The 22,245-nt window shown below is 33.5% G+C and overlaps 3 protein-coding genes across 14 annotated transcripts; 2 read left to right on the top strand and 1 right to left on the bottom strand.

Moving 5' to 3' along the window:
* Positions 1-3,102: 3,102 nt before the first annotated feature.
* On the bottom strand, positions 3,103-9,688 carry LOC111782091 (UDP-rhamnose/UDP-galactose transporter 4). Of its 4 annotated transcripts, XR_002813056.1 has the most exons (8): positions 9,510-9,688; positions 8,313-8,542; positions 7,932-8,116; positions 7,638-7,838; positions 7,241-7,402; positions 3,862-4,855; positions 3,680-3,734; positions 3,103-3,462 (listed from the first exon to the last, which is right to left on the bottom strand). XR_002813056.1 is itself a non-coding variant. In XM_023662879.1 (6 exons), exons 2-6 carry the CDS (start codon positions 8,440-8,442, stop codon positions 4,529-4,531), a joined length of 1,005 nt encoding a protein of 334 aa, XP_023518647.1. In that variant the 5' UTR covers positions 8,443-8,542; positions 9,510-9,688; the 3' UTR covers positions 3,103-4,528. The 4 variants fall into 4 exon arrangements, 1 of the variants encoding a protein (XP_023518647.1); XR_002813055.1 differs by having other exon boundaries at positions 3,103-3,734; XR_002813057.1 differs by lacking the exon at positions 9,510-9,688 and adding an exon at positions 9,304-9,492 and having other exon boundaries at positions 3,103-3,734.
* A 1,766-nt stretch (positions 9,689-11,454) lies between these two features.
* Positions 11,455-15,490, top strand: LOC111780961 (TSL-kinase interacting protein 1). Of its 9 annotated transcripts, none has more exons than XM_023661336.1 (8): positions 11,455-11,624; positions 12,367-12,558; positions 12,810-12,976; positions 13,083-13,321; positions 13,408-13,615; positions 13,938-14,357; positions 15,016-15,135; positions 15,228-15,490. In XM_023661336.1, exons 2-8 carry the CDS (start codon positions 12,417-12,419, stop codon positions 15,321-15,323), a joined length of 1,392 nt encoding a protein of 463 aa, XP_023517104.1. In that variant the 5' UTR covers positions 11,455-11,624; positions 12,367-12,416; the 3' UTR covers positions 15,324-15,490. The 9 variants fall into 9 exon arrangements, with proteins under 9 accessions (XP_023517104.1, XP_023517103.1, XP_023517100.1 ...); XM_023661335.1 differs by having other exon boundaries at positions 12,308-12,558; XM_023661332.1 differs by having other exon boundaries at positions 11,921-12,558.
* Positions 15,491-16,337: 847 nt separating this feature from the next.
* Positions 16,338-21,196, top strand: LOC111780927 (probable serine/threonine-protein kinase At1g54610). Its single transcript, XM_023661287.1, has 7 exons — positions 16,338-17,017; positions 17,284-17,568; positions 17,857-18,174; positions 18,587-18,808; positions 19,361-19,455; positions 19,881-19,986; positions 20,615-21,196. The coding sequence occupies exons 1-7, from the start codon at positions 16,649-16,651 to the stop codon at positions 20,969-20,971; spliced, it is 1,752 nt and encodes a 583-aa protein (XP_023517055.1). The 5' UTR covers positions 16,338-16,648; the 3' UTR covers positions 20,972-21,196.
* Positions 21,197-22,245: the final 1,049 nt, after the last annotated feature.

Here is a 22,245-nt window from a genome sequence, read left to right as displayed (position 1 = left end):
TTTTCATTTAAATTTTAAAACAATTTTGACGTATCATTTCAACCGTAAACTTTATTTTTTACTACTTTAGAGCAAAATATTTATGAAACAAATTTATTTTAAGTATCACCATAAAAGCAGTATGTGTTGTTGTTTTAAGCATTACGATGAAAGCATTATCTGCCTTCAACACCTCGCGTGAAGCTTTTTGCACCAAAAAGGGTTTCGTGGTATTGATGTGATTATACTCGTGAGCTTTTTTTTCCTGAAAAATCGTGATTATAATTATCCGTTTTATTAGTTTTATGCTGGTAAGCCGTGCATTTGAACATGTTTATTAGTTTATCCAGCATTGTATATAGAAAGAATTCAAGTTAATTTTTTTCAATATAGCTTAATAAATAAAACCCTAATGACTGAAACAATTCAATGGGTAGGTCATATTTTTGCGATCGTTAAACTAAAAAAGATAAAATGATGTAAAATATAAAACATCTCAGTCTCTTCGTCAAAGAATTGATACTCAAATGCCACGAAGAACATCAATAGTTTCACCTAGAAGTAATTCAAGTACCGATTAAATCACTATTCAAATGTGTCCTTACTCTTAGGGATAAGAGACATTCGAATTTTTTAAACTCCTAATTAGAAAATGTCTAAGTGTCCATCCTAACATGAAAGATGGTGCAACCTATTTCTTCAAGTGCTACCCAAAATTACTCATCACCTCTCACCAATCCAAAAATCTTAAATTCTTTAATATTTATGGTAATTTTCAAGTGATCAAATATAAATTTTGAAATTAGCGATATTTACGATATGTTATCATTTGAGACATACTGATTTACCCCAAGAGAGATTAAGATTGTTTCGAGAGGGAATGACTCTACTCGTCGAAACAAATGCTAACATTGGGAATAAATCACCATAAAGAGAACACTTGCACAGTTACTTCTCTATATGAAACAAAAAAAAAATTACAAACGAGGAATTTTCAAGAAAAACATCACGTATGGATCGATTAATTAAAACGTAGTCCACGAAGAAACAAAGAAGCAATCCAAGATAGCATCTATTGATGCTGGAAGGCCGTTGGTTTTAGAGAGGACATGTTTTGTTAGGAAACGTCCATCTTCGAAAACATGACTACGTTGTGTACTTATCTTGACCTACTTACGAGAGCGACAAATTATTGTCACAAATTAATTCGAATTCTTTTAACATATTTTGTACATACGTTTATTAGGTAATTGATTAAAAATAAAAAAAAAATCGAACGCTATCGATTATTTTATTTTCCTATATTAACTTTTATATTTTTTTTAGATCATTCTTATTTAAACGTGACGACGGTTACGAACACGAACGAATACGAAAAGAATCTATGCTTGGATAATTACTTTACATCAATTTATTGACTCATAAGTTTGATGAGACTGTCAGTCTTAACTCTTTCTCTCTCTAAATTTCTGTCCTTCTAGGTACCACTGGGTCCCACAACTCCTATTACTTTCCCCCCAAGTGGGCCCTACTTTTAATGAAAATAATTTAATCTCTCACTCAATTTTTTTCTAAAAATAATTTTTTTTTTTTTGTTTTTTTCTATCCATTTAATAATTAAAAAAATTATTTTTCTTAATTTTAATGAAGGAAAAACCTATTAAAATATAAGATAAAAGTCGGTAAATATAATTTATTTTAATGAATTTAAGAACATTTTATATTATTTAATGTTATATTTTTTTTTAGAGAGAAAAATAGATTATTATTTATTAAAGTATTTAAAAAATTATTGGGAAGAAGATAAAAACAAATTTGATGGTTATGGTGATGATGTGGGAAGGGTTGGGGGGCCACAAGCTGCCATGGACACGTGCTCATGTCCAATGTGATGACGTGGCTGAATTTGACACGTAAGGTGTGTATTACCATCGCTTAGTTTGACTGCTGGGTCACCGACAACTTGGCCAGCCTGTCACTATTACTGTAGCTTCCAAATGTGTATATATATATATATTTAATTTGAAATTAGGAAAACAAGAAAGAAAAAAAAAAAGAAAAAAGAAAAAAGAAAACACCACACGTGCACAACTCAGATACATACAATAATTGGAGGTTTTCTGGGGCCCACCTCATATTAGTGTAGGCCCCATCCCCTCTCCACAATTATATATAATTGTTTAATTTTTAAATTTAAATTATATTATTTTATTAACAAAAATTGTTAAATATAAAATCGTTTTATTAATACATTATTATATTATCTAAATATTTAGACATATAAACTTAATGGACAGTTAAGATACAATAATACACCATAATTCAAGAAAAAATATTACAAAATTTATTTTTTAGGTGTTGAAATATATTAATAAAACAATAATTTAATGATATACTGACATTTTTTAAATAATCTAATTAAAATTTGATGAAATTAAGCTTTTGGGACTTTATCATGTAATCATTTTCAAAAACTTATTAAATTTATTATTATAATTTTTTTTAAAAAATAACTAATAAATGAAATTGAAAGTTATAAAACTTAATTCTTTTAGAGTTCAATAGTGAAAGAAATTCAAACCAAAAAATTTATAAAACAAATCGAGGTTTGGAGATTGAGTGTCTTACAGCTCTTTATTTGAATATTTTCAACTTTTTAGGGTCGGTTTAAACTAAAGTTGAAGATTTGAATCTTGGATCTTGACGGTGTAGATGATCAATATAGCTCGGATTAGGCTAAAGATGACATTGAAAGGGATGGGATATGTCAAAGCTGGCTTCCAGTTGCTTCATTAATTCTACTCATATCTACCAAAAAAGAGAAAATTCAAACGTTGAAAATCTTTTCATTTTATTTAAAAAAAAAAAAACTTTAAAATTTATATCTATTTCGGATTTGAAAAACGTATGGCAAGGTTGGCAATATCAATTTGTTGGATTAATTTTGAAAAGTCAATCAAAGGGATTTTGGATAAATTTTGTTTCTTTAGTTCATAGCGGCCCATGAAGCTCTAAACATGAACAAATTATGAAACTGTTTATTTGCAGTTCAATTGACAGTTCGCTTTCATTATTTGATATAAAAACAACGAATATAAATCAATAAAAAAAAAAAAAATGTTGGGGTTTTGATCTTTCTCTCTCTCATAATTTGCTTAAAAGGCAGTTGAACAGTACCATACTGTTCGCAATTCAAAAGCTATATTCAGCTATGAAAACAAGAGGATAATTGTGGAAGCAAAGGAGATGAATATCAATGTAGATAATGTCCAATTTTTGTTGGTACCCAAATCTTAGGCAGCCATGGCCACTCTGAGGCACATAGGGACACTTTCTTGGACCCAGATGCAGCTGTAAATGAAATTGAATGAACCTGACTTTCTCTCTCTGAAGCTTTTTAGTAAATCCATGAACCCTTCCTCTTGTTTTCTTCTCCATCACTGAAACAATCACTCAGCCAGGCAGAGGGAAGGCTAAGAACCCCTGGGCAACATAACCAACCTAAAACATTAGCCTGTCTCCTAAGAATATCACAAATAAAAACAACAGAAAAGTGTAAAAGAAGGGCTTGCTTCCTGTAATCATCACTTCAGCAAATCCATAAAGATATTTTGAACTTTGCTTCAGTCATACTAGGAAATAAGGCATCTTATTGTAATTAACATGTTAGAGAGAGAGAGAGAGGAGAGAGAAAAAGAACATTTTCCAGTCTGCAAATGACAAGTCCTAGAGAGTTGCAGCTGCTGCTCTGTGCCCTGCAGAGATAATAAATTCCGTAAGTGTCAAATTAGGACTAAAATTTACTGTTCTAATGAAAGCATTCATTCTCCGGGAAGAACTGCCACAGAGAGGCATAGTTATTGGTATTGTTTTCTCGATTACCTGTCTCAAAAAAATTGGCAGATCAAACTGAGAGGTACTACAGTCATTGAACCCACAGGAGGTTCCTATTTACTATTAGTCCTCCCAATAATTCAATGATCCTTCTTCAGAAGCCCACCTAACACATAACAAGGTATGTTTCTCACGTGCAAAAAATTTCCAGGTGAATCTTAAGAAATCAGATTGCAACTAATGGTCCACTAATGCTTGGACATCGAAATGGGTTAATCAGATATAGTAAGAAAATTTCAAGCAACAAAGCATAAAATACGATAATACGTTGACCGATGAACAAAAATGTAGGAATAGCGACTAGACATGGAGATTGAAGTAGGGAAATATCTATACTATTGATAACTGTGGTATCTGTAACATTGTATACTTTTTGTAGGGGAACCATTGAGTTGCATCCCTTCAAAAGATGGCATACCTTTTTCATGTGAATAAAAGAAAGAAAGAGAACAAAAAAAAAAAAGAAAAAAAAAAAAGACTATAATGAACTAAAATAGGTGAGGGGCCTGCCAATTATGTGTCAAGAATCTCCTGGAATATACTGAAGTCAATATCATTTCCTTTTCTCTCTCTAGTCTCTATATCATTTCCCTTTTATTTTTTCATCAATGGCCATTATTGGGGAAAAAATAAAAACTACAAAATCTACTCAGCTCTAGATCTTTTCATCAAGGTCGGAAGATTCTGATCCAGTGTGCTTTAATGCTTTGCTACTTGTTGAGGAAAAACTACGACGCTCCTTCCCTCCTGGCTTAGATGAGGCATTTCCATACCAGATCATTCCAAGAATTGCGATGGCCATACCTATAATTACTTGTAAGTTGAGGCCCTCTTTCCCAAAGAAAATGAATCCTAACGTCAAGACTAATATAGTCTTCATATGGCCGAGCACTTGGAATGTCACAGCAGTGAACCTACCAATGCATATGAACTGGCTGAGATTTGTCCCTACCGCAATGGTACATGAAAGGATTAAGAACGTCTGCAAACAAATACACATTGATAAAAATCAGTTGCTAAGCAAACAACTAGCTTCAAGAAAGTTGTTTATGTAGTTTTGCAGATGAAGTGGCACAAAATTAGTTATCAAATATTTCCATTCTGTGTTATTCTATTACAATCACCCTGAAAGGAATATTTATACACCATTTGAGATCGAAATTTTTATTGGTAAGATCCATGTAACAGGAACAAGGTTTCTTGATTGAACAAGTGGTTCAAGCATAAATGTACACATCACATATTCCCAAGCAAGGTGAGCTATGATAATGCAATCGCATGCTCCCATCAAGATCCAAATTAACCATTGGGCACAAAGATTGCTCATTATACAAGACTTTGTCGGTTATAAATGTCGACAAAGATTCAATCTTTGCTTTCCTTTAGAATTGTGAGCATTTTACTCTTTTCCAAAGAGATGACTAAGAAGGATAATGGGTTTCTTTGCATGAAAAATCATCAAAAGTGAGGAAACTTCACAGAGAGAAAAAAAAAAAAAAAAAAAAAAAAAAAAAAAAAAAAAAAAAAAAAAAAAAANTTCATATCATTACTCTGTGGAGTGAAAACCAAAAGACAAGAAATACTTGTGGGCCTCATTAACAGATTCTTTGAAAACTTCAATGTGCCTCCTCAGATAAAAGTGAAAGAAATGGCTTGACTTGTACCGTAGTTAGTCATCCAGAGTGATAAGGTGAAAAGCAGAAATAAGTTCCTTCTTTTGTCTTTTGCCATGATGTTACGCTCAAAAGAAAGTTTGAACAGGAAGTAATAAAGGTCTGCTAGAAAAGAGGTAATAGTGATTGCCAAGGCACTTCCACAGTAATTGGAGGTGAATTTAGATTTCTTAAGACTTTCAACTATATATATATATATATATATATATATATATATATACATATATTATTTTTATTAACAACCCTTTTCACCCAGACCTTCAGTGTCCAAACAAAGACATGTGCATTAGAATCCATGGCAGGATTGATACTATCCCAAGGCTATGGGGGGTGGACAAAGTTAAGGAACATTCATTACTCTCCAAGTCCATCAGGTTTGGAAACTCAGTGGACATTTATGTGGCAACTTCACTAAATGCCCTGATAAGCTTCAGGTTTGGTAAAAGCTTGAGAGCTGTAATTGAAGTTAGGATAACTATTGAGGGTGATTTGTTCCTAGATGAAACAACGTTCAAAAGGAAGATAGAATTTCTTTTGTGGTTCAATAACCCCCTTCAAAAACAATCATTGGAAACCTCTTATCTGTGACTGTGAGGAACATCAAAGCTCACAGCAGCATTTCTAAAGAACCAGCAAGAATCTTTCATGGAGCTGAAGGATGAACAGACGGGTACTGTCCAGAACTTCTGCCAAGCTACTGAACTACTTCCATATGAAGTGGAGCAGGGGGTAACAGGTTCATTTCAACCAAGCTTAACCAGAAAAGGACCTTATATTTCACAGCAAGGGGTAATAGGCAAAGGTTTTCTTAACGATTCATCTAATTACCAAAAATAATTGGGGTGGTTCTTGATAAACTCCATCGGATTGTTATAACACAATAATATTGGCTTTGGGTGCGTGCTTTTAGAAGGTTTGGGCTAGTAGGATGTCCGTTACAGAATTTCTTTGTAAATTTTCACCATACTAATCGAAGCGTTCCTCATATTAAAAAGAAAAAACCAAGCTCCATTTCAATCAAGGCACGCAGACAAAATTATGGACAATAGCCATTTGCAAGAAGTAGCCACGTTAGAGAAAATGACGGCTCTTAATTTAAAATGGAGAAGGATCAACGCAAAAACAGAGAACTAAAAAAAAAAAAAGGTCAACTACTTCGCTTCTATTATCAATTTAGATTGGGAATGTTTGTTTGATTCTTCTCTCTAGGCAAATGGAATTTCTCATCTCGTTGACCATTAGGTCATGTTGGTTCAGTTTGCCTCCTACGCAATACATAGAAGTGGCTAGGAGATGATGTTGCTACAATAAAAACAAGTAATAGCATGAGATGATCCATAGGACTTATGCATCAATGCAAGCAAATCCACGCTACGTGGTATCATTGTTCTCTTCAGAGTGTCTTTGGGCAAAGGTTTCTTTGATGTACCAAAAATAATTGGGGTGGTTCTTGATAAATTCCAACGGATGTTAACACAAGAATATTGGCTTTGGGTGTGTGCTTTTAGAAGTTTTAGGCTAGTAGGATGTCCGTTATAGGATTTCTTTTGTAAATTTTCACCATATTTAAACAAAGTGTTTTTTGTCAACTAAGGTATATAGAAAAATGCCAATTTTTTTTTTTTAAAAATAGTAACCGTCTCTAACGCTTACCACAACTCCCCCCAGGCATATTAATAGATATAAGAGCTTACCAAGGACATAAAAGTGTAACCGTAGGCATCAACTCTCTTTCCAGTCAACCAATAGTCTGAAAAGGGCCCGACTAACAGCAAAGACGCAGCCTGCACTGGAGCGGTATGACCCAATAAGTTGAATGATCCAAGTGAATATTTTCGTTGGAGGTGATGTACATACTGCACCGAAAGAAAAAAGGCCAAGGCTGTATTAGAAAAATACTCCTTGGTCCAGGAAGGAACCAAAACAATCCCAATTATCAGTTAAGTTAATTTCACCATGAGACAAAGTGGTAAAAACTAATTCTGTCAAAAAACCAATCATCACCTCTATTGTAATTTCAAGGTAACCAGAAAATAAAGTCGTAATTTTATGCAGCAGTACCAATTTAAGATTAATGATGCAGTTACTTACATACTGCTGCAAGGCAGTGCTCCATACCGCCACTACGGCAGCCACAAAACCTTTCATGTTGACACTAACATCAGTGACAGTACAAACTCCAACACCAAGTAGAACTAACAGTATGCTAAGCTTTGTGTCCCTTGAGTATTGCACCTTATCCAAAACAACTTCTAGAAAACAAGATACGGGGATCATACTCAGCTTTGCAATCTGATTATGAAAGAAGAATTACAACAACATGTTAATTCTAAAAACTAAAGGAAGAATGAACATTCAATAATGAACAAAATATAAAAAATATACCTGATAGAACCCAACAGAATTCCACATTAAGCTCACATTCATTCCCACGATGGAGAAGTTTGCAAATATAACAAATTTAAGAATGTCAAGGAATGGTAAGTGAGAATCTTGAATATAACCAAGTTGCTTAAGAATAAAAGTCAGCAAGGACGTTGTGGCGAAATGTAGGCCAGTTAAAGTTGTAGCTGCAACAAGATGTTAAACAAATTAATTAAAAAGAAAGTCAAGTTTGGAACAAAATATAACTTGTAAGAATAATTTTTAGCAAACAAAGAACACTCCATTCATAACATGGAAACCATGAGACATCAAACATCCCAATATTAGAACTGTAAAAGAAAGAACACTATTTGAATATATTATAAGAGTTATAATGCGCACCAAAGCTGAATCCATATGTGGCCATCAATGCTTTATTGATGATAATTATCCCTACGGACGTGACGACGTTAAACATCCATGAGGCAACATCAAGAGTGGCCTTGTGATGAATCTTGCCCGGGGAAGACATTATAATCTATGGAGTTGTTTTTAATCAGCACTTCAAGTCCTCAATCTTCATTCAAAAGAAAGAAACAGAAGTGCTTGATCTTGATGCTCCGCAGTACTAACTGTAGTATAAAATTTACCATCATAAAATTACAAATAATTAAAATAAATAAATAGAAAGACAAAGAAGAACCAAGAAAACGTTATAGCTTTAATCAAGATAAGGTATAACTTGATCATCTAAAATGAGCAGTAGGCGCAGAGGGAAAATAACCCAAATTGGAAGTCAAAATAACTCCCAATAGTTCATAAGTTTCAAAGGAAAACTTCAACTTTAACAAGAACACTCCAAGTTAATTTACAGACAATAAATTTCAGACGCTAGACAATCTTGAAAATACAGAACATCTACTGGCCAAGAAAAAACGAAGACTCCCATGTAAGTAATGCACGGGCTAATTTTAAAGTGCAGATCCTTCTACTTAACCGCTTCCATTGGCATAGTATTTAAAATTAGGGGATTCAGATCTCAAACCAAAATAACAAAAAGTAAAAAACGTGACAGAGAGTCGTTTCCTTGAAGAATCTTTACATTTTGGCCATAATTAACTCCTATGCCATTGAATAAGCATAATATAAATATTAAAAAGAGAAGAAGAAAAAAAAAAGTCCACAAACGAGTCCAAAACCATCCCAGAAATTCAAGCTAAAACCACAGAATCTTTCAACAGCTGAAGAACAAAATGAACGGGTAAGTAGACCCAATTACATGCAGAGATTGAGAATGAACACACCAATCAGTAGATCTCCTCACTCTCCACCAAATCCAAAACAAGAAAATCAACAAACACAAAACCAACAACAAAATCGAAGCAGAACGCACATTAAAATAGATCCAATTCACCGATAAACCACAAGAATCAGGACGAACACCAAGAATAGGTTTACGGAAATTTCAATCGAAGAAAACACTCCGGAAGAACAAAATTCAACAGATAGAAGAAAAATCAAAGACGTTTCCAACTTGAATCGCAGACAAAAGTAACATTGAACAAGTCAAAACTACGAAAGGTCGAAGCAACTACGAACCTTTGAAATGGAGCGGATGAAGAAGAGGAGAGCTAAAAAGGAGTTGAAAATCAGAAGAAACGCCCCAGGATTGCCGCCATTAAATGCTGGAAAATGGCAGAGAATGTTTAACGATTGAAATGGAACACACATTGTCTAATTCTATTAAATTCTTCTTCCTTCTCTCTTCTCTCCACTAACGACAACCAGCTGACTTCCATTTCATAACAGACACTGCCCTTTGTTCTTTTCTCTTTTTTTCTTTTTTCTTTTTTCATTTTTCTTTTTTCTTTTTTCTTTTTAAATTCTATTTAATTTCATTTATACAAATATAAATAAATATATAACTCCCGAAACGATTATATTCAATTTTTAAATAATTGTATCATTTACCACAATTATTTATTTAAATACCTTAATTTAGCCACATATGCCTATAATTGGGAGTTTTAATCTAAACAAACATTCATATAATTCTTTCAAACAATTACAATACAAACTATATATTTAATTAAATTATAATCTAAATACAATTTTAAACTATAGATCAAAATTCATATTATTAGTAGCTGGTATGTGATTAATCCTCTAGAGAAGACCAAACAAGTTCATTCTTTTTTACAAAGATAGGTCGTAATATCAAATAAAATAATTTTTATTTTTATTGATTTAATTTTTTTAAATTAAATATGAAATAAAAGCTTATTTTTTTTTTTAATTTTAAATAAATAAAGCATTAAAAAATAAAACTATAAATAATAAATAAATAAATAGCATGATTTTGTAAACGTACCTTTTGTTCCTTTTGTTGAGAGGCAAGAAAAGAGTGGGAATTGAGATGCAACAAACCCTGTAAAATACACATAGAGATGGGCAAGCCCTAATCAAATTAGGTAAATATAGAAAATGTCAAATTAATAAAAATACCATTAAAACTATGTTTTTTTTTTTTTTTTTTTTTTTTTTTTTTTTTTTTTTTTTTTTTTTTTTTTTTTTTTTTTTTTTTTTTTTNAATCTTACTATAAGTCTTGGATAGAAAAAGGTTATATTTAAAAAATACCTTTTAATATTATATATATATATATATATATATATATATATATAAACACCTTTAAATGATTAATTATTTGTATTTTTTTTTATTATAATAAAGGCCATCTATGGTATAGTTTTATTTTTTATTTATAATTTATAAAAATATGATTGTATCTCATGTTTATTTGACTTTTTAATAAAATTAAAAATAAAATAGATTAAAGTAAGACTTTTTATTATTTATTTATTTATTTTGTTTGTTTTCCACTTTTGGTTTGTAGTTGGAAAATGGTTTTAAAAACTAATAACAAAATTTAATTTCTAACCACTTAAAATAAAAAATGAATTATTTCTTTTGGTATTAAATGAGATGTTGAATTTACATCCTTTAAATGAAAATGTATGTATTTAATATGTAACATTATTAAGATCGGTCATGAATATTATTTAGTTTCTTAGATATACTTGACTAAAAAAGATAAATTATATATAATTTCATAGTATAATGATTTTAAATATTCATTTTTTAATAAAATAGTAAGTATTTTAAATAAATAAAAGCATAATACATAATTTTTAATATATTTATTGGTTTTTAATTAATTTATATTTAAAATAAAGAAATTAATTTTTATCATTGGAAATATTAATGATAAATTAATGAAGAGTTTTCTTATAAAAGGGCATGAATATTGAGAAGGCAAGTGACATATAAACTGTGTATTTTGAAAATTACCAATTTTTATTTTATTTTTGTTTTTTTTAATAAATTTATAAAATATCTCAAAGTTGACAGCCAACTTCGGCCCCCTCTAAAAGACAGGAAGAAGCTCTTCTGGTAATTGCAAGTTGGCACGAGGGCAAAATTGTCATTTCGTATTGGTTGAACAGCGAAGTTATAAAGCGGGAGAGAGCGAAAATCTTCAGCGGAGCCGCGACCGACTGATCTGAAAATTTTCCATTTCCCGCGTTATCATTTTCCCGTCTTTATTCAAATCTTTCTCCAACTGAGCCTCTCTGCTGCGAAAGATTCTGAACGTTCTGGTCATCCGTCAATTTCTTGTTCGGAAATTCGATCCATCTTGTTTGCTATATCATTCGGTTCGATTCACTTTCTTCTATTTCCGTTTTGTCTCTCTGAAACTAGAGCAATTCAAATCGTATGCCTATTTTTTTTTTTTTTCTGTTCATTACGTTTATCTTCGTCAATTTCATTCATGTTTAGTAGCTTTTAATGGTGATTTGTCTCTATTGATTTCAATGCTTGGTTCGCGTTATGAGAAATGTTAGTAGTTTGAGTTTGAATGGTGTGAGCTGCAATTTTATGTCCTGCGATGCAATAACGCGAAGTGTGCCTTATTAACATTATATCTTAGTATATTGGTCATGACATACAGGTCTGGCTTGGGTCGATATTAAATTTCAAACAGTGAAGTACTAATTACGGATTTTGAGTGCGTGATACACATTGAATTTTATGTATAGAGTTCTCCCTAAGGACGCTTGGAAATTCTCTGATCCTTGTAGTAGGTGCGTTGCCGAGTAAGTATGGATCTCTATTGTCTATATTATGGTAGTGATGGAGCTACTTAATTTTGTCTGATTAAGACCACGATGAGGATTTGTAAACTACTTTAGTTATTAGGTTTTAGGGTGGTGTTATTTCGGGCCTTGCAAAAAAAAAAAAAAAACTCAGAACTGCAGCCATGCTAGAACAATTTGGTAATTTCCTCTGTAGCATCTCTAACGATAGCATGGAAAACACTCTTTATATTATGGTGAAGGTGCTCGCTGTTAGCTGCTTCAGGCTCTGCCATCTTAATTCTAATTTTTGGATAAATAGATCAAGTGATTCTCCTCACACCTTATTGAGTGCTGGAAAGTTGAAAAATTATGAAAGCGGCCAGACAGCCAGGTAGAAGGGCAAAAAAGTTGGAGAAAAGGCGTGGGGGTTCTGTTGACACCACTGAAGTTCAGAAGTCTAGAAAGATAACTTCTCAGGAGAAAAAAGCTCTCGACACTGCGCACATTGAAGGTTTGACAACAAATTTATTTTGTTTTATGTTTTGTGTTCTATTCAAACTAATTTCCCCAAATTTCATGCCTCTTTTTTGGGAAAATTATTATGTTTTAAACTGATGTTCTAGTGTCTTCACACGAATTAATACGTGTCCTGTTCAAGTGCGAAAAAAGAACTGATTTCTTTGTTTGCTGTTATTTTCTGTATTTATTTTACGAGAATGATGTTTACAAACTACAATCTTCAACCTTTTTGATCTAGTGCAGATGACTTGAAGAATATACAGAGTTTGGTTGATCGAACCAATGCAACAGAAATGACAAAGAGTTCAGCTCTTCTTGATCTTTATCCCGCACAGAAGCCCCATCCTCGCACAAAGATCAAGCTTCAACTTTTTCCAATAAATGTAAAGACCCGCATGGCATTGGAAAAGGTACAGTCATTAGCACAAAACATTGAGGATTAAGCACAGACAAATATGTTATCTATATTTCAGTTCATATTTGAGATGTGATAAACCATGCCTTCAATTCTTGTAGGATAGATATCATCCATATTTGGAACTGACTTTAAGGGCACGAAAGAAAATTTCTTCGGTATTAAAACATCTTATTAGCAAGTGGGGATGTTCTAATGTAGCACGAGGGGAGCTCACACTTTTTCCATACGGCAAGTCATCTAGTCTTCCCAGTGGTCTAAAATGGACTCTGAAAGACTGTGATATAACTGCTGGAGATGTCTATGCTGCTGTGGGAGGTTCCTCAATTTTTCGCTTAAGGTGCACAGTTTTATCATTTGCCTTGCTAATGATATATTCAGTCATTTAAGTTCAATGCGTTACTTGAAATTATTCTTCTTTTTAAGGTATGGGTGGGTCTGCACATCCATTCCTTTCAAACTTCATTCATCCTCGAATGGCTTGGAGAAAGGTTGCAGGAAAACCGTGCAAATCATGCATGGGAAAGGCAACCAATCTGAGGAATTGATGGACGGGATCAAATCAAGTAATGTGAATGATGCGAATAACACTGCTGCACCGGAGAGGATTGTGGATTGTCCAACTAATCCAATGGTATTATATTAATATATTCAAATTCCAAAAATTTTATTAAAATTTTAAATGAACACTATTACAAGAGAGAACATATTAATATAAAATTTACATGATCCTTGTTCCTAGTTCACATTTCTATGAGGTCTATGCAACGAATCATTACCGTTTGCTTATTGAAAAAAGTATGATGCATCAATGATGATGTGAAAACAAGAAGGTACACAAGATAGATACACAACAACTGACGTTAGCAACTAATAATTAATATTATTTAATCGTCCATTGTAGCTTACTGTTTTTTGTTATGATCTTCTGAAATTTGATAAAACTGTTTGAATAGGATAATGGGCCACCGTTAGACTCTGGTTATCAGCTGTCAGCAAAATGTGGAATATTGCAGTTTGATAGTATCTCAAACATAAGCATGGGAGGCCTCCTTTCTGAAGCTTCCTTATTGGGAAAATGCAGTTTCTGGGATTCAAAGATAACAGGGGGCAATACGGGCGTACAGCCAGCTGAAGTAATAACTGATTCCCTTGATGCATGCATTGCTGCGGCGCAGATGAGATTTTCTGAAGTTTCAAAGCAGCCCCGTAGTGATCAACATTCGTCTATTTTGGATGCTGAGCAGACTTGTGATGCTTTTGCTATGAAAAGGCTCTCTTCGTCGAGCAAAGCTACTCTCTCTATGGATTCTAATGCTGGGGGCACCTTCCGAGATGCCGATTCCAAGTTATTCAAATTTCCCAAAACACCTCAGGTTTGTCTCTCTCTCTTTCTCTTGCACAACTTTGTATGTTTTAGAGATACGATGGTTCATGGCATCATATGGAATCCATAGCTCCCTGTTTGAGTAGTCAGATAGTTCCAATTTGACTGATCCTGTTTATGTTTGCTTACTACAAACTACGGATTACAAATTTTTTGGACTGGTAAGAAATCTAAGCTTAAATATGATTCAAAATATCCATAATACTATCATTTATGAACATGGGATGGAAAATTTGATTGATAGAAGTCTAAAATTAATTCAAGGGAAAAGAGATTAGTGACTTAATGTACAAATGCCTCATTTGATTCAGTGCCAAGAATTACATGAATTGAAGCAAACTCTATGGTGGTGTGTAATCGTTTTGTTTTCTTTTTCTTGCGAAGGTGTTGTGTGAAACTGCTGGTCACTAATCTCAAAATTTTAATTCAGTTCATACTTGATATTAGGCATGATATATTTAATATCTTATATGCATTCTAAACAATCATGTGTGGGTACAAATTTAAGATCCTTATCTCCAATATCATGTCAAATTTCCTGTAAAATTTAGATTACAATATTTTTAACTCTTTATATGTGTTCTAAACAGTAATCTAGACACCTTTTTTTTAACCTACTGTCGTTTATCATCGCCATCTTATTACAGGCCTATAGTCGATCTGAGTATTCACAAGATCCTGCTGGTAAAGAATCCAAGACTGATATGATGTCCTGCTCGCGGATTTATCATGATGAAAGCAGCCTTGGGCTGTCAGGAATCAATTGGGTACGCCTCATTGAGATTTGCACACTTTTTTTCCCCCTCTTTTCCTTTTCTTGCATACAGCTTTCAATGATTCCTTTTGATGTTCTATACAGAGCAATTCACTAGGACCGTTTGATCTTGGCTTGCCTGTTTCCCGGAAGGCCTCCTCCAGCGGTGATGGTCTTAGCATGAGTGGCTTTGTGAGATAGCAATAATAAGAACATAGAAGCAAATCCATACGTCAAAGACATTTCATAGTAAAGAACTTGGCCAAAAATTGCATTATGCTCATTTGCAAATATTTTGGCATGTTACTTGCAACTGTATAGATTTCTTCAGCTATTAGTCTTATAATCCATGTATTATGATTACAGAAGCTGTTGCATCCATCTGGACATGACGTTAAGTATGTGACTTAGATATATATTTTAATAAGTTGAACTATGTAGATTGCATCCATCTGGACATGACGTTAAGTATGTGACTTAGATATATATTTTAATAAGTTGAACTATGTAGATTGACTAACTGATCTAATTTAGTTAGAATTGTCTAATTGATTTAATTTTTTAGATATATATTCTAGGGTTAGTAAATAATTAAAATTAAATTAAATTATATTCCATATTTATGTGTCTATTTTAGTTTTAAAATTTTCAACTTATTTCTCTTTTACTTTTAAACTTTCAAAAAAATATATTTTAATTCCAGAAAAAAAAAAAATTGTCGTGATCATTGCAAATTTTAAAATTAATGAAAAAATAGCTTTAAATATTTGTATTAATATACAATTATATGCACATAGTAAACTTATATAGATCAGTTAAAACGAGTACCACTAATTCTTAATATAATTTAATTAATTTATGGAAAAGTAACTAATAAATTTATTTATAAGATAGAATAATAGATTCAAAATTATGATTCCAATCACGAAATTATTAATATTTATTTATTTAATTTTGTTATAAATCACTTTGATTTCTAAACTTTTATGGAGAATCAATTCAGTTCTTATGCATATGATTTTTATAAGTTACAAAATATAAATTATTAAATAATAAAAAATCGATATTTATTTTTGGCCAAAGTGATTTTTTACTTTTATTTTCTTCGTTTGGAAATTAAAGTCAAATTTAAAATTAAATGAAAACAATTATTTATTATTATTATTATTTGAAGATGTTGCAAGCAATGGAATGTTTCAAACTGTTGCTTACGTTTCACCCGCCATATTTGTACGATTCATTCTGCTCTCTCTCTCTCTCTACCAACACTGCTTCGGATCGGACATCTGAAAACCTCCAATTCAATCCAGACAAAAACCATACGATCATCTTCTCTTTGAGCAAAATTCCAAAACCTGCCGGCGTCCGGACGATGGTATCATCACAATTCGTTTTCCAGATTCATGAACTGGAATATCCCTATTATACATTCTTCAATATCCCCATTATTTCATCACTATGCTGCCTAGCTTTCACCGAAACTTTGATTCGCATCAGACGGTGGTGGATTTTGCTATTGACAACGGATGGGGTGCGTTCAGTCAAGATCCTTTGAGTACTCGCCAAATAGTGGCGTTCGGAAGTTCAATCCGGAACGCACTTACGTCGCCGGAGGAAATCGGAGGAATACCGTCGATACGAGTCGGTCCGGAAAGGTTGCGAGAAGCTCGGCTGTTGTGAATGATGGTGGAGTTAGGAAAGTCGTTTATCTCGAAACGAAGAAGGAGAAGATCGGTGATGTTGGGAATGTTTCGAAGAGGACCAGTGTATCTGAAAATGTTGGAGGAGAAGAGCTTGTGGATGGTTGGCCGAAGTGGCTTGTTGAAAATGTACCTACAGAAGCTTTGGCTGGTTTGGTACCGAAGGGTGCCGATTCATATGATAAATTGGCTAAGGTTAGTGTTATTTTCATTTTGATTCTCTTTCGCTCATGCTTCATCGTTATGAATATGATTAAATGTTGCAAACTGTGCTTAATCTTTTGACATATTGCCATTTGAGATTGTTTATTGTTACATTGAATTCCTTGTTTTAAGGTTAGAAAGGAATTCACGACTATTGAGAAAGTGTGAAGAATGCAACTCTGCAACAGGAAAAAAATTGTGTACTATTTATTCGTCAATCATTTAAATTCGTTTAAATTTGATGTCTGGGTTTATAGGTAGGTGGAGGGACATACAGCAATGTGTATAAAGCTCGAGACAGGGACACTGGAAAGATTGTTGCCTTGAAAAAAGTTCGATTCGATACGTCGGATTCTGATAGTATCAAATTTATGGCAAGAGAAATCATGGCGTTGCAGAAGCTGGACCATCCCAATGTCATCAAGCTTGAAGGGATAGTCACATCAAGAATGCCTTACAGCCTCTATCTAGTATTTGATTTTATGATGTCTGACTTGACTGGAATAATCTCTCGTGTCAGTAGGAAGCTCAGCGAAGCTCAGGTATAGATTAGCCAGTTTCTGGCAGTTTTAGAACAATGGGTCAATAACTACTAATTTATCGTGGTAATCGATCGACCTGGGGTAGAAAATGTTTTATCATTGAACAAGACAAGAAGTGACTTTCTACTGTTTATAGGAAGATTAAGCATTATTCTACAATTATGCATTTAACATGAATGCAACTTTGCTGGTTTTGCACAACATGAATTTTTTTTTTTCTGGGCAAGGTTCTTATTCTTTCTGGTATGGTATGTATGAATGTGCTTGAAATTGCTTGCCATTTTCCAGGTCAAGGCCTATATGCAGCAACTACTATCTGGTCTTCAGCATTGCCATGAAAGGGGAGTTCTACACCGAGATATCAAGCCTTCCAACTTGTTGATTGATAAAAGTGGGATGCTAAAAATTGCAGATTTTGGGCTAGCCAATTTTTTCATTCCGAAAAGAAGACGTCCTTTCACAAACCGAGTTGTTACTCTCTGGTATAGAGCTCCTGAGTTGCTGTTAGGCTCTACAGATTATGGAGTTGGTATTGATCTGTGGAGTGCAGGTTGCCTTCTAGCTGAGATGTTTCTTGGAAAGCCAATTTTGCCAGGGAGAACAGAGGTAGAGACTTTCTAAACACAACCTGTGGAACTTAGATATTTAGGTACTGAACACTTTTAAGAGAGTTTTACTTTTTCTTGTTATTCTCACTTATGTTTCATTTATAGCAACTAGTTCCTTCTCAAGAATGATTTAGTCGCAAACTTGAATCCCCATACCCTTTTGGACTTCTTGGGTTACTTCTCATCTCAGTTTATCTTTTATGTGTGTTTTTCCACTTTCTGTTGCAATGCTTCCATTCCATCTTCAGAATCATCAGAGTGCAATATGAAGAAATCATAATGGTTCATAGATCTATACTATACTACAATGCTCCATCCTGTTAGACTATTTTAGATTGGTTTCTTTCTCTGAGGATTTTCATCAATGATATTTACAGGAAACGAATTCATATAATTTCATCTCTTTTCAGGTTGAACAACTTCATAAAATCTGGAAGCTTTGTGGTTCACCCCCCAAGGATTATTGGGACAAAATGAAGCTACCTGCAAGCTTCTGTCCACCACAAAATTATCAACCTGGTTTCCCAGAGGCTTTTTCAGGTTTTTCTACACCTTCCTTTCGTCTCATAACTACACTTCTCTCATTAGACCCAGCACGTCGTGGCACTGCTTCGTCTGCTCTTCAAAGCGAGGTAAGTATAAATTTCAAATCTTTTGTAATTTTTTTGTGGTAAAGATTTATTTAGTTAATTTAATGGAAACAAATTAAGAACTATATATTTTTGCTTCAAACTTGTTCCTTTTATGTTTCATTGATATCTAGGTGGACTTAACTTCTGACGATATTTTAAAATCTTATATCTTAGTAACGTTGAGGGGGAGAAAATAAGGAAACGTTTACCAATAACATTTATCATTAAAAAAATGGTAAGCATACAGCAAGAAAGCAATCAAGTGAGGTCACTATTGTCTTGAACTAAACTCTTTTCATGGGCCGATTAGCCATGAAATCTCAGTAACTTTCAACCTTGGTTTGACATATCGTCTCTTGGATTGATAAAAGGCGTATAGTAAAAATGTTAATACCCTAGGCTGCCTTAACTCAAATATTGTACAGCTTTATATCACCTTGAAAATCATAATAAGACATTAGGCAGAAGGTTTGTCAACCCTTCCATTTCTTTCCTGTTCTACACGATAAAGTGCTTTAATATGTTATTCTCATAGTTATCTTTTGTTTTCAGTTCTTTAGCTCATATCCACCGGCATGTGAACTCTCAGATCTACCTGTGATTTTCCACAAGGAGGATGAGCCAGCTAAAACCAGAAGTAGGAAGAAGTATGCTTCTCGGTTCTGAATCTGATACTCCCTTTATTATATGAATGAGCGAACCTGTTCTTTCTTATCATCCATTTCAATTTTTGTTTGGTCAGCTTTAAAATATCAACCAATTTTTAAATCTCTGTTCATTTAAATTTTCTGTCACAGTGCCCAAAAGTTCCTTGAGCAGCATATTTGCATTTTTTTTTTTTCCCATGACCCTACTTACTTCGAGGGTGAAACTGAAACTGCTCGATGTGTTAAGAAGCAAATATTATTCTCTTGAATTATGGCAAATATGAAATTCTGCATCTAATTTCTTTTAGGATTATACAGAATAGCATTTAACCTTTCTGTACTCACTTGAAACATTGGTAGCATATAAATCAGAGCAGTCAAAACTCTCTACTAATGTGCAAGAACTTTTACGTCCCATCTTTTAGGCAAAGGAGCTCAAGAAAGATGCGCTTATCTCATTCTCAAACACATCTTGGATCTCAGCAAGTAGCTAATGCAACAAAAGCTAGGGATTCCGAATCTTTGAAGGAGGTAGTGTTCTCCATTTTATTTTACTTTCCAGTAAGATCAATTGCTATGTGGATTTTTCTTCAAATCTCTGCTTGAATAGCCATTCGTTTTTCGTTATGTCAGATTCTACTATGATTAAATTTGGGGACTGCCGGATAAAATTTTCTATGCATTAATGAGATCTGGAAGAGTGGAAGTAGACGTGAAACATTCAATTTTACCTAGTAAATAGATGATATAAGATATAAACTTGCCAATAGACCACCGTTTGTTTTCATAAAAAAATTCCTGTAGATCGATACTCCCTAGCCATTACATGCACACTTGTGAAGGTATATTTGTTAGTTTATGGTGAACTATAATCATGAAGGGGTATTTCCTTTTTTGTTTGTTTGTTTGTTTAAATTTGCTTCAACTCAGCTTCTCTTTCCAAATAAACACCCCACTTAAATGATTATTTGACCTTTAAAAAATTTCTAATGCATTGCTCACCTGACCATCCGGTAGGGAGCTATCTTCTCTATATTGGCTAAGCTCACCCCAAACAAAATGGATCATTTGAAGATTTTTTCTTTTGTTGAACCTGTACTTCTACTTATACCTAAGTTGGAACTAAAAGAGGAAAAAACCGACACTTGTGAAATTTCAGGAGAGTAGTACACAGCCGAGCACTTATGGCCGAGGAACGGGGAGCAGCTCAAGCAGTGTTTCTTCAAGTATTAAATCATTTAAGCATGTAAAGAACATGCAGATGTCCCTTTCTCCAATTCTTCAATCACATGGGAAAAGATCCCCCAGAACCGAAGGTCATCCTAATGCTATTAAGAACATAAAAAACCCGAACCTCTTGCAGGCTTCTACCCTCTTGCAGGCCTCCATCACAGACATCATCAACCCCAAAGAGGGTAGTGCACTGACTTACTATCAAAGGTCTATTTCTACACTGGACCTTCGCAGCCTTTATCTTGATAAGCAATCAATGCACCATCAAACAGGTAGAGAATAGTAGTCTATTAAAAAGGGTCTTTAAGTAAGCCAAATTTGTTATTTCATGCCTCATTTACCTAATAAAATGCTTTATTTCCCTTCCTAGGGAGTGAGAGAGAGTTGGGGGTAGGGTGTTCTCAAATTACCTTTCATGAATACTGTGATATAAAGAAATCCATGCTTGTTGCGGACTATTTTATTTGACACTCATTATACAAAATCATAATAATCAGTTTTTTACCCCAAAAGACATGGGGTGTATATTGTTCTGCTCTGTTCCTCTTCAGACACTGTTTGATTGATACGGTGCCTTCATTGACCCCAAAAAGACACTGTTTGATTAATACGGCGGAAGAACTTCAGTTCGGATTTATTTTTAAGAGGGAAAATGCAATTGTTCTTTATTTTTTTTCAATTTTTTTTTTGGCTTTTGATGAAGTTTTTTAAATCCAAGGATAAAGGTGTAAAAAGACGTGCGTCTATATTGGATGTCAATACTTGGATAGTGTAGGAGAAGCCCGTAAACTTCTTGTTGATAATCCATTATATCCAAATGGCTGCTGGAGATGTTATGGAACCTCTCTATTTTTCTGATCTCTAAAGCATGTCATCATGTAGAATTTGATGATATTTTATTTATTTTTTTAACTCATGAGCTCATTCCAAGCTTGCTACATCCATGCTAGGTCATATATGTAATACATTTATTTTACTCCATTCATGCTAGAAGTTCACTACGAACTGTTTATTGCATTTACGGTGACCATTTACCTAGAATTTAATACCCTATGAGTTTTCTTGACAATAAAATGTAGTAGGATCAGACGTCATAGGAGAGAAACCTATTAGATTGTTAAGTTGTATAGTGAATTATGCTGGGAGATCAACGTGGAGATAGCCATAGAATAAGTTATTACATATTATTTAGAAGTGTGCATAAGCTAGTCATCTTGACCAATTTGAAACGCACCTCTTCGTTGAGTATGAGAAGATGAACAAATATACACAAACAAAATTAGTTTACAGAAAGGGAAAGTTTCAACTCAGTCATCATAAAAGCTGTAGGAAAACCTGTTCTTGATCCACTTGAAGCTTTTTCTCAAGGACTTCTTCAGCTTACCTTCCAGGGAATACATATTGTAAGTAGCTACTCTTTGCTTTCTCTTGAGCTCTGGATTGCCCTCATCTTCTTTGTTCATTGTCCCATTGAAGCTGGATGATTTGGGTTGGTCCTCAAATCCAAACCTCACATCTCCATAGGCTTTTGAGTAAGACCCACAAAATGATTTGCTT

The sequence above is a fragment of the Cucurbita pepo genome, chromosome LG19 (assembly GCF_002806865.2).
Source record: "Cucurbita pepo subsp. pepo cultivar mu-cu-16 chromosome LG19, ASM280686v2, whole genome shotgun sequence".
Taxonomy (NCBI): domain Eukaryota; kingdom Viridiplantae; phylum Streptophyta; class Magnoliopsida; order Cucurbitales; family Cucurbitaceae; genus Cucurbita; species Cucurbita pepo.
The sequence above is the reverse complement of the archived record's forward strand: the minus strand, read 5'-3'. Positions and strand labels throughout refer to the sequence as shown.

Excerpts from the sequence above, each read along its gene's own strand:
- LOC111782091 (XM_023662879.1), bottom strand. The coding sequence starts at position 8,442 with ATGTCTTCCCCGGGCAAGATTCATCACAAGGCCACTCTTGATGTTGCC. Across the intron at positions 8,117-8,312 it reads CACATATGGATTCAGCTTTG|CTACAACTTTAACTGGCCTA; the intron begins GTGCGCATTATA and ends ATCTTGTTGCAG. Across the intron at positions 7,839-7,931 it reads ATTCTGTTGGGTTCTATCAG|ATTGCAAAGCTGAGTATGAT; the intron begins GTATATTTTTTA and ends TTTCATAATCAG.
- LOC111780961 (XM_023661336.1), top strand. The coding sequence starts at position 12,417 with ATGAAAGCGGCCAGACAGCCAGGTAGAAGGGCAAAAAAGTTGGAGAAA. Across the intron at positions 12,559-12,809 it reads CGACACTGCGCACATTGAAG|ATGACTTGAAGAATATACAG; the intron begins GTTTGACAACAA and ends GATCTAGTGCAG. Across the intron at positions 14,358-15,015 it reads AATTTCCCAAAACACCTCAG|GCCTATAGTCGATCTGAGTA; the intron begins GTTTGTCTCTCT and ends ATCTTATTACAG.
- LOC111780927 (XM_023661287.1), top strand. The coding sequence starts at position 16,649 with ATGGGGTGCGTTCAGTCAAGATCCTTTGAGTACTCGCCAAATAGTGGC. Across the intron at positions 18,175-18,586 it reads TTTTGCCAGGGAGAACAGAG|GTTGAACAACTTCATAAAAT; the intron begins GTAGAGACTTTC and ends ATCTCTTTTCAG. Across the intron at positions 19,456-19,880 it reads AAAACCAGAAGTAGGAAGAA|GCAAAGGAGCTCAAGAAAGA; the intron begins GTATGCTTCTCG and ends CCCATCTTTTAG.